Genomic DNA, 15643 nt, shown 5'->3' with positions numbered 1-15643 from the left:
GAATTTGGGGGTAACGAAAACGTTCTGGCAATGGTTGCACCACACTGTACTAAATACCACTGAATTTCACACGTTTTTATGAATTAAAAAGTTTATGAGCTGTAGAAAAAAAATTGATTCCTTAAAATCAATTCTCATTAAGTTCCCTGTAAAACAGCTTACAGAAAACTTCCTTTCTCATGAACAGAAAATCACCATGCTTTTGGTCCAAGATATGTTGGGGTTTTTTCCTTTCTTCTTCAGATGACAGATAGATGGATGGAGCTGAATCTATGAACGCGCGTACTTGCCGCAAATGTGCAACATAAATAGAGAAGCGACGAACAGAAGACTCATAACCAATACTGGAACCGGGCCGACTTTGAGCCCCGGTGAATCCTCTGTTTAGAATCGCCACATCCCCCCAGTGCCGGCTGGGGTCGTGCGGCCTGCGCTCCTCTCCGCAGCTGGCGGGTTTTCCTCTGCCAGACCGTGGATCTCGCCGCCCGGGCGGCCACTGCTCTGCTGGGAGAGCGCCCTGAGGAGACCACGTTAGTGCCACTGGGGGTCGGACGGGCATGCAGAAGACGGGAGGGCGGCAGGAAGCTGAAGTGGACAGCGGGGAAGCGGTGGAGCCCAGCGGCCGGAGAGACTGATGCAGGTTCACGCTTTAAAAGGATGAAAACAGTGAATTTTGTTAAGTGCATTTTACCGCAATAAAAAAAAAGAGTAAATGAAGATTTTCCAGGCAGAAAAGGTGGATGGGAGGGATGGGACGCACATCTGAGGCATAATAATAATTTTCTGAGAGTTACTGATGCTGCTGCTGCTGCAGGGCAGTCAGCGTCAAGGACGGAGCCTGTAGGCACTCGACTAGAGACTCTCTCATCCAGGGTGACTTTCAATGGGCTTTATGACCTAAGTCGTATTTCACGTTATTAGGCATCAAGATAACCCGAAAGATTTTGTCAAACACTCTGCTAAGCTCGAGCCCAAGGTAAAGTCAGCCTGAGGAGAGTTGGAAGAAGTTGTATTCCAGTTGAGAGATGGAGCCGCACGAATCAGCACAGTGGGTCCCAACACTTTCTGCCTCCTGGGGGAGGTTTAAAGAAATACCTGTAAAAGTGCAATCCTGTAAAACAAAACAAAACAAAACTGAAATCCTGTAGAAGTGCACACGCCTGACTATTTTATCTTAAGCTCCTCAGCTGAGGTTGAGGACCAGTGTACCAGCAGACTGACGTCCTGCACTCCCTGTCCTCTTAGGGGTCCAGGCACCCCCAGAGCCAAAGTCCCACAGACCAACCGATCTCTAAAGGGCTCGGCTCTTCTTTTTAAAGGGCTGTGCGAAGCGACGTGAGTAGAAATGGAATAAGGCCCGAGAAAGCACAGACGTGTTAACAAAGCTGACTTTTTAAAACCAGTTTATTGTATTTTTACAATAATAAAAATAAATTAGTCATACACAAAAATAGTTGTCATTTTTGCTGAAAAGATTATTTACTCATATAATTCGCCTCCGCCTCTTTAAGCAGTAATTGACACCGTACAGGTGACTTGGGGTGGATGGGGTATTCTGTGGGTTCCTCGCTCCTGGCTGTGCAGTTGACAACCCAGAGCTCCCACCCCCAGCAGCGTCCAGCGGGGGCCCTGGAGGCGTGGTCAGAGCAGTGAAGGCATCACCTCCCTTACACCCCTCCCTGCCCTTGCCAGGGGACCCTGCCTCCGTCACAGCTCTAAGCCAGCCTCCCGAACAACTTCCTGCTGGTGATTCTAAGGAATGAGGCAAGACAAAGAGAAGGGATGAAACAGACCCTCCTAATTCCTTCTTCAAATGTTTGAGGATGAGGAGATGGCAGATTACATGAGCAAATACGATATTCAAGGTGGAAAGGTGGCAATCCAGAGAGACCTGTTTCAGGTATAATCCAAGGGGTAAAAACTCCTGAATGAGTCGAAAAGCAGAGTCGTTTATATTCGATCTTAAAACCCAGGAATTTGGCTAATCAGTATGCTAAATTGTAACTATGGACCTGGAATAAGACATCACGTGCAGCAACTTTCCGGGAAGCTGGGTTAGTAGTATCAAATAATTTTACACAAATGTGGATCGAATATGTAAATAAATACCTATTAGATCCCTTTAAAATTAACATATTCTAAATAATAGAACTATTTTGGTGTAGTGACTCATTCTGCCGGTAGAGTTCAGAATACACATTTCCTATAAACATCTTGTATTTACAAAGGACAAAATAATAAGTTATAACAAAGTATATCCTTCCGTCAAACTGAATGGTGGGGATCTGGGGGTCAAGGTGGAAATTACGTAACAGAATGGCTTCTCTCTCACTGAGGCAAGGGGCTCAACGTCTGGAAGATGCTAAGAAAGCTGGCTAGAGAATCCCACCCTGTGGGGGTCACTTTTCCTCAGCAAGAAGGCAGTCTCCCGCTGTTACCCACCGAACAGAAAGAACCAGGAGTGTGGTTGAGAGGGGAGAGAATGACGCAGCTCCAGCAAAGGCGCAAGAAAGCAAAGTGAGTGGAGAAAGTGAGATGGTATTCAAAGGGTGCTAGTCTAGTCGAGGTTCTGCCCCCATCAAGGTGTGTGACCCTGGGCAGGGAACTAGCCATCGGGACAACTGGTTACTCATCTATGAAGCAGGACCAGACAGGGCAGCTCTGACCAACTGGCTAGTGGTTCTCCGAGGTATGAGGCCACGTTCAGCCCTGGAGAGGGGTGCGCCACTGGGTTCAAAACGGTAGAAATGGGAAGTACGTGTGCCGTGTACTTGCCATCCCAGACCAGGTGAATCACTAGAAGCTGTTCTACTTACAGAGTCACCAAAGTCCAGATTGGAGAGAATCTTAAAAGTCCTGTTGCCCCAGCTGCGTGCTCGAATCCTCCCTTCAGCATCCATGACAAAGGCCATTAAACCTCTGCTGAGACCTCCAGGGACGGGTCAGTCACCACCAACCACAGAGCGCTCTACCTTCTGAAGCCTCTCACTTGTAGAAAGGTGGTTCTTCTGTAAGAAGTAAAATGTGTCTCCCTGCAGCTTTAACCTTCTGGTCCTAGGATGGCTCTCCTCCGGGCTAAACATTCTCATGAAGTCCTTTCCACTGCTTCTCAGAGTCTACGCCCCTCATCAGGATTGGGCGTGCTCATCTGAATGTTGTATGTTACCAATATTCTTTTTAAAGTTTTCAACAATCACAAATACGGTTCACCAACATTTTCTCCTTATGTAGCCTAAATGTCGTATGGTGTATGTGTGTGTGTGTGTGTGTGTGGTGTGTGTGTGGGGTGTGTGTGTGTGTGTGTGTGGTGTGTGTGTGTGTGTGTGTGTGGTGTGTGTGTGGGGGGTGTGTGTGTGTGTGGGGTGTGTGTGTGGTGTGTGTGTGTGTGTGGTGTGTGTGTGTGTGTGGTGTGTGTGGTGTGTGTGTGTGTGGGGTGTGTGTGTGGGGTGTGTGTGTGTGTGTGGTGTGTGTGTGGTGTGTGTGTGGTGTGTGTGTGTGTGTGGTGTGTGTGGTGTGTGTGTGTGGTGTGTGTGTGGTGTGTGTGTGGTGTGTGTGTGGTGTGTGTGTGTGTGTGTGGTGTGTGTGTGGTGTGTGTGTGGTGTGTGTGTGTGTGTGGTGTGTGTGTGTGTGTGGTGTGTGTGGTGTGTGTGTGTGGTGTGTGTGTGGTGTGTGTGTGGTGTGTGTGTGTGTGTGTTTGGGGGTAGTTCCATCCCACTTTCTTGACTCACATTGAACTTTAACCACTGAAACTCTTGCATCTCCCCCACCTTGTACTTGCATTGTTTTCTGTTTTAATCCAAAGGTGGGACTTTATGTTGCTTCCTGGTGAATTTTGAAGATCCCAGGTTTCGTTCTAGTCTCCCAGACTTTTTTTGGTACTAGAATGTGTCATTCAAGCGTTACCTCTCCAGCTTCTTGGCATCCACCAATTTCATCAGGAAGGTGTCTAATTTCCCATCTAAGCCACGTAAAGAGTGTTTCATATGGCAGGATCAAATGTTGGCCTCCACCTGCCAGGCTGATAGAGGTTCCCTCAGGTTTGACTATTCAGCCTGTTTCAAGGGAAGTCATGTTTCTTTTTACCACTGATATTTGTGTCTTTGACATTAGAAAGCAGATATTCAAATTCTAAAGTGGCTATATTAAAGAAAAAGAGAGCCACTGGTTTAGAAAGTTACTAGTAACATCTGGGTTTCTCTCCTTGCCACACAGCTTGACAAAAAGAAATGAAGCCAGTGTCCCTCATTTTCATCCCTCTGGAAGGTCATTCTTTTTAAAGGAAAGAGTGTTGAATGCTAAACACTTTGAGGGTGAGTAAACGATACACACTCCAAGAGCCCTGGGTCAGAGAATTAAGGCAACGGGACAGATGGGGACAGTTCTGAGCGCTTCTGTCACACTGCACCTCCTCTAGGGCGGGCATTGGCCCTGCTCATCTGGCTTCCCCACCAGCTCGCAAGCAGGGGGCACTGTACACGCCGTTAATGAAATGAACTGACGCCATCTAGTGGCCAAGTTTACAAGATTTTTTTTTTTAAATGCCCTATTTCTTATGCTGTTCCTTTTCTAAGGGGAGAAAGGCGAGTCTACGTGAGATGGGGAAAATGGGCTGCACTGAATGGCTTTTGCCTAGGCTGCAAGAGGCACACTTTTCTTTTCTAATAAGTGATAGTAGAAAAAAAAAGCAAACTATTTCTGTTTGCAGTTTTGTTGATTTTTTTGTGAGAAAAACACAGAACAGTTTTAATTTATCTAATTTCAAAATTCAGAGCAGGGACTGAGGCAATCTGGTACACAGAAAAAAAAAGCTGTATTAAAATGTAAATTTCATTTCTGCATCATAGCCAGTTAAGGGACAAGGCAGAGGACTGAGACGGAGATGGTGGGTCATGGGAAGGAGAGGATGAGATAAGGGGACAAGAAAATGAGAAAGAGGCATCTCTGGAGGGAGAAAGGAACATCGTCACTGAAAATACTAAAGGACATTATCATGTGTGTTGTGCTAAGAACAAAGGCATTTAGACGTTGATATAAGAAACAAGGAGATTAGTAAAAATTGGATTTCCAAGTCAAGCTGATAAAAGCCCTCATCTAGCAATTTATAAGCTTTCCAGACATAAATGAATTCCAAGATTAACTCAACTATTTGTTGCAAGAGAAAAAAGACCCCTAGTTTCAGTACTTCTTTCCCCTGAAAACATGGGGTTGATTTATTTGCTCCTATCCAATTCCACAACTGGCAGGATGGCCGTTCTCATGAGAGGACCACTGTCCCTTTAAATAACTTTTAGGTGACATTTAGGAGCCACAGGACACTGCTGGATGTCAAAGAGACAAAGCCGTCACCCAGCCCAGTCGTGAGAATCCTGAGTTGGAAGGACCCAGGATGCTCACCTCCCACTTGGTGGAGAAATCCCTTTTAGGCTGGAGAGCTCACTCATTAGGACACCATACCTTTGTTGCACTGGGCAGCCTGGATGGCTAGAAGGTTTTCCCACAATCTGAGCTGAAATCAGCCTTTCTGCTCTTCCACCCATTGATCTTGCTCTGTCCTCCAGCAGGTAAAGAAAGCTTCCTCCAAAGAATCCTTCAAATGACTGGCTTGTACAGCAACATCTGAGAGCAGTTGCATAAAGGAAACCCTCCCTTGGGACGAGAAGCAAAGGCAAGTGGCGAGAGGGAAAGAGTGGGTGCTGGATGGAAACCAGCCATATGCTTGGCCTCTCTGGTCTGTTTTTGCTTGGTGGGCCCAGGAATCTGGGCCTCTGTCCTGCTGCTTATTGCATGAGTTACGTAAGGATCAGGAGAGATAGGGTGCTTTGGGGGAAATGATGGCTGGGGCTCTCCAGAAAGAGAAGGTCACATAAAAAGGCCAAATAGAATTTCTGAAAGCTCAAGGATAGTGGGAACCTAAGGGAGTGTGCAAGACTGAGCTGGTGATACTTCTTCCAAAAGCTGCAAATCATCACCAAATTAGCAGATTTTTGGGTTAAAGGGCTCACGGGAGAAACTCAGTTGCTATGAATTTCAAAGCAAATGCTTATTTTGAAAGGGAAATACGCCCAGGACCATAGTACTAAATAGATAAATTTTCTATACGCTTCCAATTTGTTCAGCCTGATTATTTTTCTTAGTGGGTGTAAGAATATATATATATATATATATATATATATATATATTTATATATATATACGTCCCCCCTTCTTTATCCTCACTGATTCTGCAGATAGCTCATCTTTCATATGCACTGCATTCCCCTTCCAGCCACAGGCCTCGGGAACTACAGAGTTATGTGAAATGAATCAGGGAAGACCCTGCCGCTGGGGCCATCGTGGAGGAGTTCACAGCCCCTTTTCCCAGGCTGGCTGCATTAATATAGATCTTAGTGCTCACATCTGGGAGGGGGAATATGGGTTGTGAGTCATGGGGGAAGGGAGGGATGAAAAGTCACAGAGAGACATCTGCAAAACAAACCAGAAAGACCCAAAGGAGACTCTTTCTAATATAAATATAGGGCTTTTGCTGGGACAGGTTGGTTAGACTTTCCACTGGGTGATGTGTGGGAAAGGACCCAGAAGAGATGTCTGAGGAAGGGGTGAGAGCCCAGGGGACAGAGCTGTGTGCTCTGGAAATCTGCTCTGGGAGACAAAAGGCCAAAGGGTCCACAATGTAGGATTCCATGGGCGGCATGTACCACTGGGGAGAGGAATCAGAATTTCAGGCAATCACCTTTCTACCCCAATGGCTTTCTTACCTCATGGCATAGTTCCATTAAGGATGGGGTTTAAGAAACTGTGCGGAGTCCTGTCACCAGGACCTGTGACTTTGTGGGGGAAGGGAAAAAAGAAACAGACTCCTGAAACAACTGAGCACAGGAGATAAAGACTTGATTTTTGGCCCGAGGAAAGAATTCAAAGGTCTGGGCTTTGTTTGCTGAATGGGAAACTTCTCAGCCTCTAGGTCTGAAATGAAGCCACATACTGCAGACCTAAGCCTTCTGGACAGGCCTCGGGGTGACGGCTTTGTGGTCAGACGACTGGGGTCAGGACTCAGCTCTGTCACTGAATGGGTCAATTACCTGCTAACGTGGCAGGTAGGTTACCTAAGTTCAGTCTCAGTTTCCTTGTCAGTAATATGGGGACAAGATTCATTCCCTGACTCCCATTCTGGAGCGCTGTGCTCACAGCCGCTAATGAGCTAATATCTCTGAATACACCTGCAAAACAATAAAGCTCTAAACTGGCATGAGATATCTGTGTCACAAGGCTGGAAAAGAGCCTAATGTCTTTGAGAGTAAAAATAGGCACAGGCGGGCTGAGGTAACAGAGGGATGCAGGCATCCTAGCAAGGCTTAGGGGGTCTCTGGGGTGGGGGGACTGTCTCCTCTGATTCTCCAAGGGGCGCTGGTATTAGAAAGGCCAGCAGCACTGGGGCTAGGCAGTGCCCAGACAGGGCCTGACTGCTGACTTAGAAAGTGCCAGGACGGGAGTCGGCCGAGAGCTGCACGCAGTCCCCACCGCTCGGTCTGCAGAGAGCGCAGGTGCCAGGTCTCTGAAGGAGGGGTCAGCAGTTCACGGTGATGCTCAAAGGACAACTGTGGCCTTGCTCCTGGGCACCGTGTGTACACTTTATGAAGGTGGGGTGCTGACTAAGTTGGCTGGCAGCTCCACGGGCCAGGGAGCCCCCAGGAGGGGCAGCAGTCAGCCAGTCCCACTGCTCACAGACTCCCTGACCTGCCCACGGTTGCGGAGCGGGGTGTTATCTGCTCCCCAGGAAGCCCGAGTGCCTGTTGGCCACGCGCGTGCAGGAGACGCAGCAGGCGGTCTTGTAGTAGTTGTAGACGCAGAGCCTGGCCTGGACCACCACGTTGCAGTTGTAGTACCTGTCCTTGCAGTTTTCATCTGTAGCAGAGGAGAACAGAAAAGACTGTCTGAGCACGAGGGGCAGCCTGGACTTAGGGAAGGAGGAAGGGCGGTGGGTGTGGCTCTTCATCCCGGTCCTGCTGTTTATTACTGATGGGAGGTGTGAGTGTGGGCTGAGAGCTTATATTTTTTTCTTCATCTTTAAACATGCAGTTGAAATCTATCTACTTTGGCCATAAGGATGCTGGAACCAAATCTCTGAGTGCATTGCTGTTTTAATCAATTCCCATGTAAGTTTATCTGTTGATGGGTGGCTTGGATTGCCATCTGTGTTATTAAACTATGAAATATATACCCAAAGGATGCTGACCCCCTTCAACTCCATGACTAGGCACAAGGTCACAGAGAGACGGAGATGAATCTGGCATTTTCATACCAGAGAACAGGACGGAGCTTGAGAAAGATGAATATTTTACTCCAAGATAGGACTCCCTACTTACCAACTTCAGGGACGCAGTCCTGAGGGTTACAAGATTCTTTCTCTTCTGGTTTCAACTGAGGGTCACAGAGATTACTGAGGGTCATCTCATCAGACAGACAGCGCACTTCCCGGACGCGGAAGCCGCCCTGGCAGCTCTTGGAACACTGCCCGGGGAAAGGAAGAAAGTTAGATTTCTTGATAGCCCATTAGCTCAGCACACAGGAGAAGACAGATATTAGAAAATTTCAGACATCTACCAAAGGAGACAGAGTATTAAACTCCCCTGCACCTAGCAACCAGCTTCAACACGCATCCACTCATGGCTAGCCACGTCTCGTCTGTACCCACCCGTCCATTATTTTGAAGCAAATCTAGATATCATATCACTTCTTCCATAATATTTCTGTCTGTAGCTCTAAAAAACAAAGACTCTTAAAAAATTACCACGATACCATTATTACACCTAGAAGTCAACAATAGTTCCTTATCTTCAAAGATATATTCAGTGTTCCTATTTCCATTTGCCTTGTGAATCTCAATTTTTTTAACAGAGTTTTTTTTGGGGGGGATCAGGTCTGTATATTGCAGCTGGTTGACGTGCCTTTTACGACCCTTAATCCACGGGTTCCCCTCCCCGGTGTTTCTTCTCCCTTATAATTTATTTGTTGGAGGAACTGAGTCATTTGTCCTGTAGAGTTTCCCATAGTCAGGATTTTGCTGACTGCATCCCCATGGTACTGTTTGACATGTTCCTCTGTCTTCCGCATTTCCTGCAAATTGGAAACTGGATCCAGAAGAGGCCTTAACAGGTGCAGATTTGATTTTTTGTCGTGAGACTGCTTCATAGGATGTGTATGGTTGTCTCTCTTTGGAGGGGGCCAGCAGCCACTGGTGAGCAGATCCATTAGTTCATGTGGGGTTGAAAAATGGTGATAATATCCTAACACCTCTTCTTCTTTTATAAGCTGAGAATCCAAAGAATCCCTACCCCTTCCTCACATATATTTACTCTCTGGTTACCCAGTGGTATGGCTTGTTTAGGAGAGACAGGGTAAATTCTTGACTATTTTCTTTTATTTATCAGTTTTCAGAATAATGAGTTGGTTCCCCTAGCATCCTACAATGGTGGAACCTCTAATTAGTTTTTTTATCATTACAAACTTATTATAGATGGATGGATTTAAACATATGTGATGTATTTCATTAAATCCATGGTAGTTATTATTATTTTTTGTTTGTTTGTTTGCGGTACGCGGGCCTCTCACTGTTGTGGCCTCTCCCGTTGCGGAGCACAGGCTCTGGACGCGCAGGCTCAGCGGCCATGGCTCACGGGCCCAGCCGCTCTGCGGCATGTGGGATCTTCACAGACTGGGGCACGAACCCGTGTCCCCTGCATCGGCAGGCGGACTCTCAACCACTGCGCCACCAGGGAAGCCCGGTAGTTATTATTTTTACTGATGCCCCATCAATGGCTATCAGTTATTATTTTTACTGATGCCCCATCAATGGCTATCAGGAGCCCAAAAGTTGGTTCTTGAGCCCTTTGGACATGAACTCGTCTTTGAGACTCTCCTTGCTACCTGGTATGAAAAGACATCCCGATCTAATTTATACCTATAACAGTCACAGACCTGGAATCAGCCATTTCTCTAAGAATTCTTGGCTCCTTGTAGTGGGGAGTGGCATTTTGAAACCGTATTCTGGCGGATAGGCATGCCGTTTGCTACTGGGTTGGTCATTGTTTCCAGGCTCTTTCAGTAGATAAAACAGGGAAAAAAGTTTTTTAAGATAAATTAATTTGTGAGTTCATACTGATATTTCTAAGTCAAATTCAGGACAACAGGATTTTCACTTAAATCTCTTCTACTTTTGGTCTGTATCTTCTTTCTCCTAAGTTAAGAATCCTATTTCTCAAGGATACTGGGGATAATAGAGCTCTCCTATCACACTAGCGTATTTACTGGTACATATATTATCACAGTACCATAAAGTAGATTATTCATTTACGTTATCACCCATTATACAACCAATCATCTCAGAACACAGGACACCAGCTATCACTAAAAATGTGATTATTGCAAACACTACAAACATTTTTCTGCAGTCCTTTTTGTCCTTAGGGATGGACAGTCAAATTACTATGGTTTACAGCCACATGCAAGGGTGCTGATGCCACCAACTGCATACATATTTAGGTTAATTTGTTTCATTGCATTTTCCATTTTTAGGGATTTATTTTTTTAAAAGAATAATTTTGTTAAAAAAATTTTTTTTTTTTGGCTGTGTTGGGTCTTCGTTGCTGTGCATGGGCTTTCTTTAGTTGTGGCGAGCAGGGGCTACTCTTCATTGTGGTGCGTGGGCTTCTCATTGCGATGGCTTCTCTTGCTGTGGAGCATGGGCTCTAGGCACGTGGGCTTCAGTAGTTGTGGCACGTGGGCTCTAGAGCGCAGGCTCAGTAGTTGTGGCGCACGGGCTTAGCTGCTCTGCGGCATGTGGCATCCTCCTGGACTAGGGCTCGAACCTGTGTCCCCTGCGTTGGCAGGAGGATTCTTAACCACTGCACCACCAGGGAAGTCCCTGTTTTATAATTATATAAAATATTTACTTAGTTCCAAACTCAAAATTTATAAAACAAGGTAAATTAAAAAATGTCTTGCTTCCATCATCTTTGCTACTATAGTAACTATATATTTCATATTAGTTTCAGTTCACTTATTTATTTTTAAATTTACATGCAGAAAAATTCAGTTTTTGTGGTGCACAGTTCTGAGTTTTGACAAATTCAGAGAGTCATGTATCTCCCACTGCAAACAAGACAGAACTTTCATCACACACAACGAATCCTCTTGTGTTGTCCCTTTGTAGTGAGATTCACCCTGCTCCATCCTCTGGCAATCACTGATCTGGTCTCTGTGCCTATAGTTTTTCCTTTTACAGAATATTATGTAAATGTAATCATACAACATACAGTTTTGGGGGGGCTCTTTCTTTCATTTAGCAAAATGCATCTGAAGTTCCTCCAAGTCGTGGGAGGTATCAGTTCATTCGTTCTTGCTGCTGAGTGGTACCCCATTGTTTGGACGCACTGCATTTTGTTTATCCACTGACCTGCTGAGGGACGTCTGGGTTGTTCCCAGGCAAGGCAGGTGTCTTTGGAGTTGGTGGCCTTTGACGTGGCCTGGTGAGTTTGGCCCTTTCTAGACTCTCTAAGCAGAATGGCAGAAGAAAATAGTGATCTGTTCCTGCTTTCTCAAGGGCCTTGGTCAATATCAAAATAATAAAATGGTAGTTCCCAGAAGTTGGCAAAACATCTTTGAAACTCAACACCTCCTTTATTCCCATTTGCACCCAAGGTGTGGTTCACCACATACCCAAATGGCTGTCGTACACTGTCTGAAAACAGAATTCTCAGCTTTTATCCACATATTTTATAAGAAAATCCCTTTGATCACCTTTGAATGATTTTGAGGAAGGCTCTGGCCTCTACTCTGGAGTCACCTACAGCCACTGCTTGACGATCTTCCCTGACAAAAAGCAGAACGAACACTGGCCCCCTTGTGTCCAAGTCATGTGAAATGGTCACTGGGAATGATGACCTCAGGAATTTTTCTGTTTTAGGAAGTTTCTTAACAATAAACTCTTTCACTTGAAAAAAAAAAAGAACTTTATCACTGTTTCCATCCTTTTCCATTTCATTCCTTACTAACCTAGTTCTCTATTCACTCTGCCTCTCTGTAGCTCTGTCTTTCTTCATTTACCCTCCTTCCGTACAAAAAAGGATTTGAGATGGCTTAAGAAATACATAAGAGGGCCACAAGACAAAAAATAAGTGAGGAAACTGGGGTAAAAAGAAGATAAAAGTAGGAAAGAGAAAGAGAAGCCAGAGAACATTAGCACCTATAAGTCACTTTGTATATTCTGATAAACTCTCTCTCAGAGATGGGCCACAGTTTTGGCTCTGAGTTTCCTAGTAGCCAATTCAAAGAGAAAAACAGGATCAGTCCCATAATCCATATTGTCTATAGGATTTTTAAAAAAGTGTACAACACACACACACACACACACACACACACACACACACACACACACACACACACAGGTATGGAGGCCTGACAGAAATTCCTCCAGTGGGATTTATAACAAGATCACTTCATGATGTTGTATTCTCAACAGCATCCCTGAATCCTTTCAGCCATCAAACTTCTGCAGCAGTATTTCTCAAAATGTTGGTTACACCTGTAGCCAACTCACCTAAGGAGCAAATTCCTTGGCCACGTTGGACCCAGAATCGGCCATTTCAAACAGATCCCCTCTGATTCTTATGCACACAAAAATTTGAGAGTCACTATTTTATGGCCTCTATAGTTTAGAAATCAAGATTGTCCCAGTCTCAGGCTCCCCACTCCCCTCCAAGCAGGCTGAGTCCAGGGCACCCTGGCTGTGACCAAGTAGAGCTGATTGCTGCAGGGAATCTACTCGAGGGCTGAGCCCAGTGCCTGGTACCCAGTAGGCGGCTCAACAGTGCGGGGGGAGGGGGGAAGCATAATGATGTACTAACACAACCTCTACCAAAAGCACCGGGACGTACCATGCTCCATTCTGTGTTAAACCATTTGGCTCCGCAGGGCTTGAGGTGGCAGGATTGCTGGCTGGGGGGTCTCTCCAGGAAGGAACATTCATAGGGTTCCAGCACTTCAAAGGTGTCAGCGTTCTTCCTAACACAAATCACCTCCCTCTGTTGGGTCCCGCTCCCACACTCGATGGAACACTGGAGAAAGAAGCAGAGAAAGATGGGTGCCACATGACGGAAAGGGGACGAGAACTGCCATCCATTGAGCGATGTTTACCAGAGCTTACCATCATTGATTCAGTGAGGAAGAGCCCGAGGGTGCCCGGAAAACACTTCTGGAGGAAAAGTTGCACACAGATTCCAGTTTTCCTAACACTTCTGTGTCTGGAATGGAGAGTGGGTGCCCTGAGTTCTCACAGCTCGAGGATGCTGGCTGCTGAGATCCTGGCACCCTCAGTGAAATGTGAGTGAGATAGTGTCCCGTAGGCTTTCCCACAGAACATACCAGCCAGTCAGTTTGGTTTTGTCTGGTAGACTCCTGACACCTCTCACTGTAAAACAATGAACTAACATTCTAGTTTATCTGCTGGTCTTTTAGGGGAGGGAACTGGGAATGATTTCATTTCCCAGAGTCTGCATGCCTCTGGATGAAGGGCTACATTAAAATTCTTTGGGACACACAAAGCTGAGAAGACCACAGGCTTGGGACGATGTCCCCTGGTCAGCCCTCCGCTCCCAACAGGGCAGCCAGCAGGAAGGCTTTGTCCGCGGAGTCCAATCCCCTGGCTTCTTACTTGGAGCTAAAGCTCGCTGCGGTTGCGGCCATGAAGAAGCCAGTCAGATAATGACACGTCTTGGTTCATTGTGTTAGGTTATGGAAATACGATGCATGTAACCGCCTATAAGTTATTCCATTTAGTATCTATTACTTTGTAAAATGTTTTTTATTTATGTTTGGTATACTCTTAATACCTTTTGATTAGAAAATTTTACAAGCTGTGATCTATATACTTTTAAAGACTTTAAAGAAGCTCTTGCCTTTATGAATAGCCTGTAAACATGTCTACAGCTGAAACTCAATATTATCCTTGCTGCTGTATGCAGGCACATGGTGAAATAAAAACAGAGTGGAAAAACCCACGTCACTACCCAGCAAAAGTACCCCAAACCCAAGGCAACAGACAATGGATTATTCACACAGGGCATAGTAAACATCTCCATCAGCAATTTCCACTTTGTGCCTTCTTTCTTCCATCTTCACAGACATCCAGAAAACTACAAGTCTTCTTAGTTTTGGGACTGTCTGCTCAGATGTTAGAGAGTAAATGTGATCCAGACACAGGGGCAGACAAGAAGGCTGCTCTTAATAGCTAAAGACTGTGAAAGAACCATCCCCCCCAGTCCCCCGCAAGAACTAAGACAATCTAAGGGTGAAGTAAACCCAGAATTGACAGGGAAGAAAGAAAGCATCTGCGCATGAATAATAGACCTGGTGGAATATCTTAGGAATAAGAGTTGGGCTACTTTGTCTCCAGAGTAGAAAAAGACTCCCCAAGCCTGACAGGTCTCATTCTCTTGGGCTGGCTTCTCCACCGGCCTCAACAGGACCACTGCTAGCACCTGTGCTCACAACTTCCCAGGGAGTCTCTTCCCCTAAGTCCACGTGAAAAGTCCCAGGAAAGGACTCCATTTGGCTCGGTTTGGGTCACATGTCCATCCTGGACTAATCACTGTGACCGGGCCAGTGGGGTGTTCAAGAGGCCAACTCTCATTCAAACCACGTGTCTGGAAGGAACATTTATTTTTATATCCTGAAGTCAGTTAATGTTTAAGACTTTCTTTCAACACAAATGCTCTATTTCATTTTCTTTGGGGATAATATCAAATTCCCAGGGCAGGGAGGTGCCAGCAGGCTCTGATAGTCTTACAAATTCAGAACGAAAACCTTGTCCACAATCAATCATGTCCTGACCCTTTGGATGACAGGCAATAAATCCCATGTTTCTAATCTTAGCAGAGATAAATGCTGCCTTCACCAGGATTCATGTGACTCTCAGTTCTCTGAGTAGGTCTGGAGTCAATAGGACACCCACAGGTCAAAAAGACCTGAATCGGGCTTCCCTGGTGGCGCAGTGGTTGAGAGTCTGCCTGCTGATGCAGGGGACGCGGGTTCGTGCCCCGGTCCGGGAGGATCCCACATGCCGCGGAGCGGCTGGGCCCGTGGGCCATGTCCGCTGGGCCTGCGCGTCCGGAGCCTGTGCTCCGCAACGGGAGAGGCCACAACAGTGAGAGGCCCGCGTACCGCAAAAAAAAAAAAAAGACCCGAATCCTGCTCCCCTTTCTTCTTCCTCAGACATTGGTGGACGTGTGAGTCGAACTGCACTGTTTATCTTCTCTGAGTGAAGGCTGTTATGATCCAGTATTACGATTTCACACAGGACTCTTCCCATTGCCTCAGTTTCCATGAATACTTGGTGTAATTAGTGTCCCATACACAGTCTGCTTCTGAATTATCTTTGGGGTGTAGATCCTAGGTGTTTTGCTACCAACAATGAGATAGAAACACTGGCAGAAAAAATAATAAACATGGAGAAAGGGAACTAATATTTATTAAGTACTCCCCACGTCCTAAGCAATGACCCTTTTATTTTTATTTCTTTATTATTATTATTATTATTTTTTGTGGTACGCGGGCCTCTCACTGTTGTGGCCTCTCCCATTGCAGAGCAC

At 45.9% G+C, this 15643-nt stretch overlaps 1 protein-coding gene and 1 pseudogene across 4 annotated transcripts in view; both read right to left on the bottom strand.

The window, feature by feature from the left end:
- Positions 1-202: 202 nt before the first annotated feature.
- LOC137219484 (protein transport protein Sec61 subunit beta pseudogene) lies at positions 203-686 on the bottom strand (annotated as a pseudogene).
- Positions 687-1386: 700 nt separating this feature from the next.
- The window catches only part of THSD4 (thrombospondin type 1 domain containing 4), a 571466-nt gene continuing 557209 nt past the window's right edge, over positions 1387-15643 (bottom strand). For all 4 annotated transcript variants that reach the window (XM_067752213.1, XM_067752199.1, XM_067752206.1 and 1 more), the window contains 3 exons: positions 12932-13111; positions 8363-8507; positions 1387-7901 (listed from right to left, as the gene is read on the bottom strand). In XM_067752213.1, coding sequence (XP_067608314.1) covers positions 7759-7901; positions 8363-8507; positions 12932-13111 — 468 coding nt within the window. In that variant the 3' untranslated portion in view covers positions 1387-7758. The remainder of the gene's footprint in view (positions 7902-8362; positions 8508-12931; positions 13112-15643) is intronic.

The sequence above is a fragment of the Pseudorca crassidens genome, chromosome 1, assembly GCF_039906515.1.
Source record: "Pseudorca crassidens isolate mPseCra1 chromosome 1, mPseCra1.hap1, whole genome shotgun sequence".
NCBI classification, from domain to species: Eukaryota; Metazoa; Chordata; class Mammalia; order Artiodactyla; family Delphinidae; genus Pseudorca; species Pseudorca crassidens.
The sequence above is the reverse complement of the archived record's forward strand: the minus strand, read 5'-3'. Positions and strand labels throughout refer to the sequence as shown.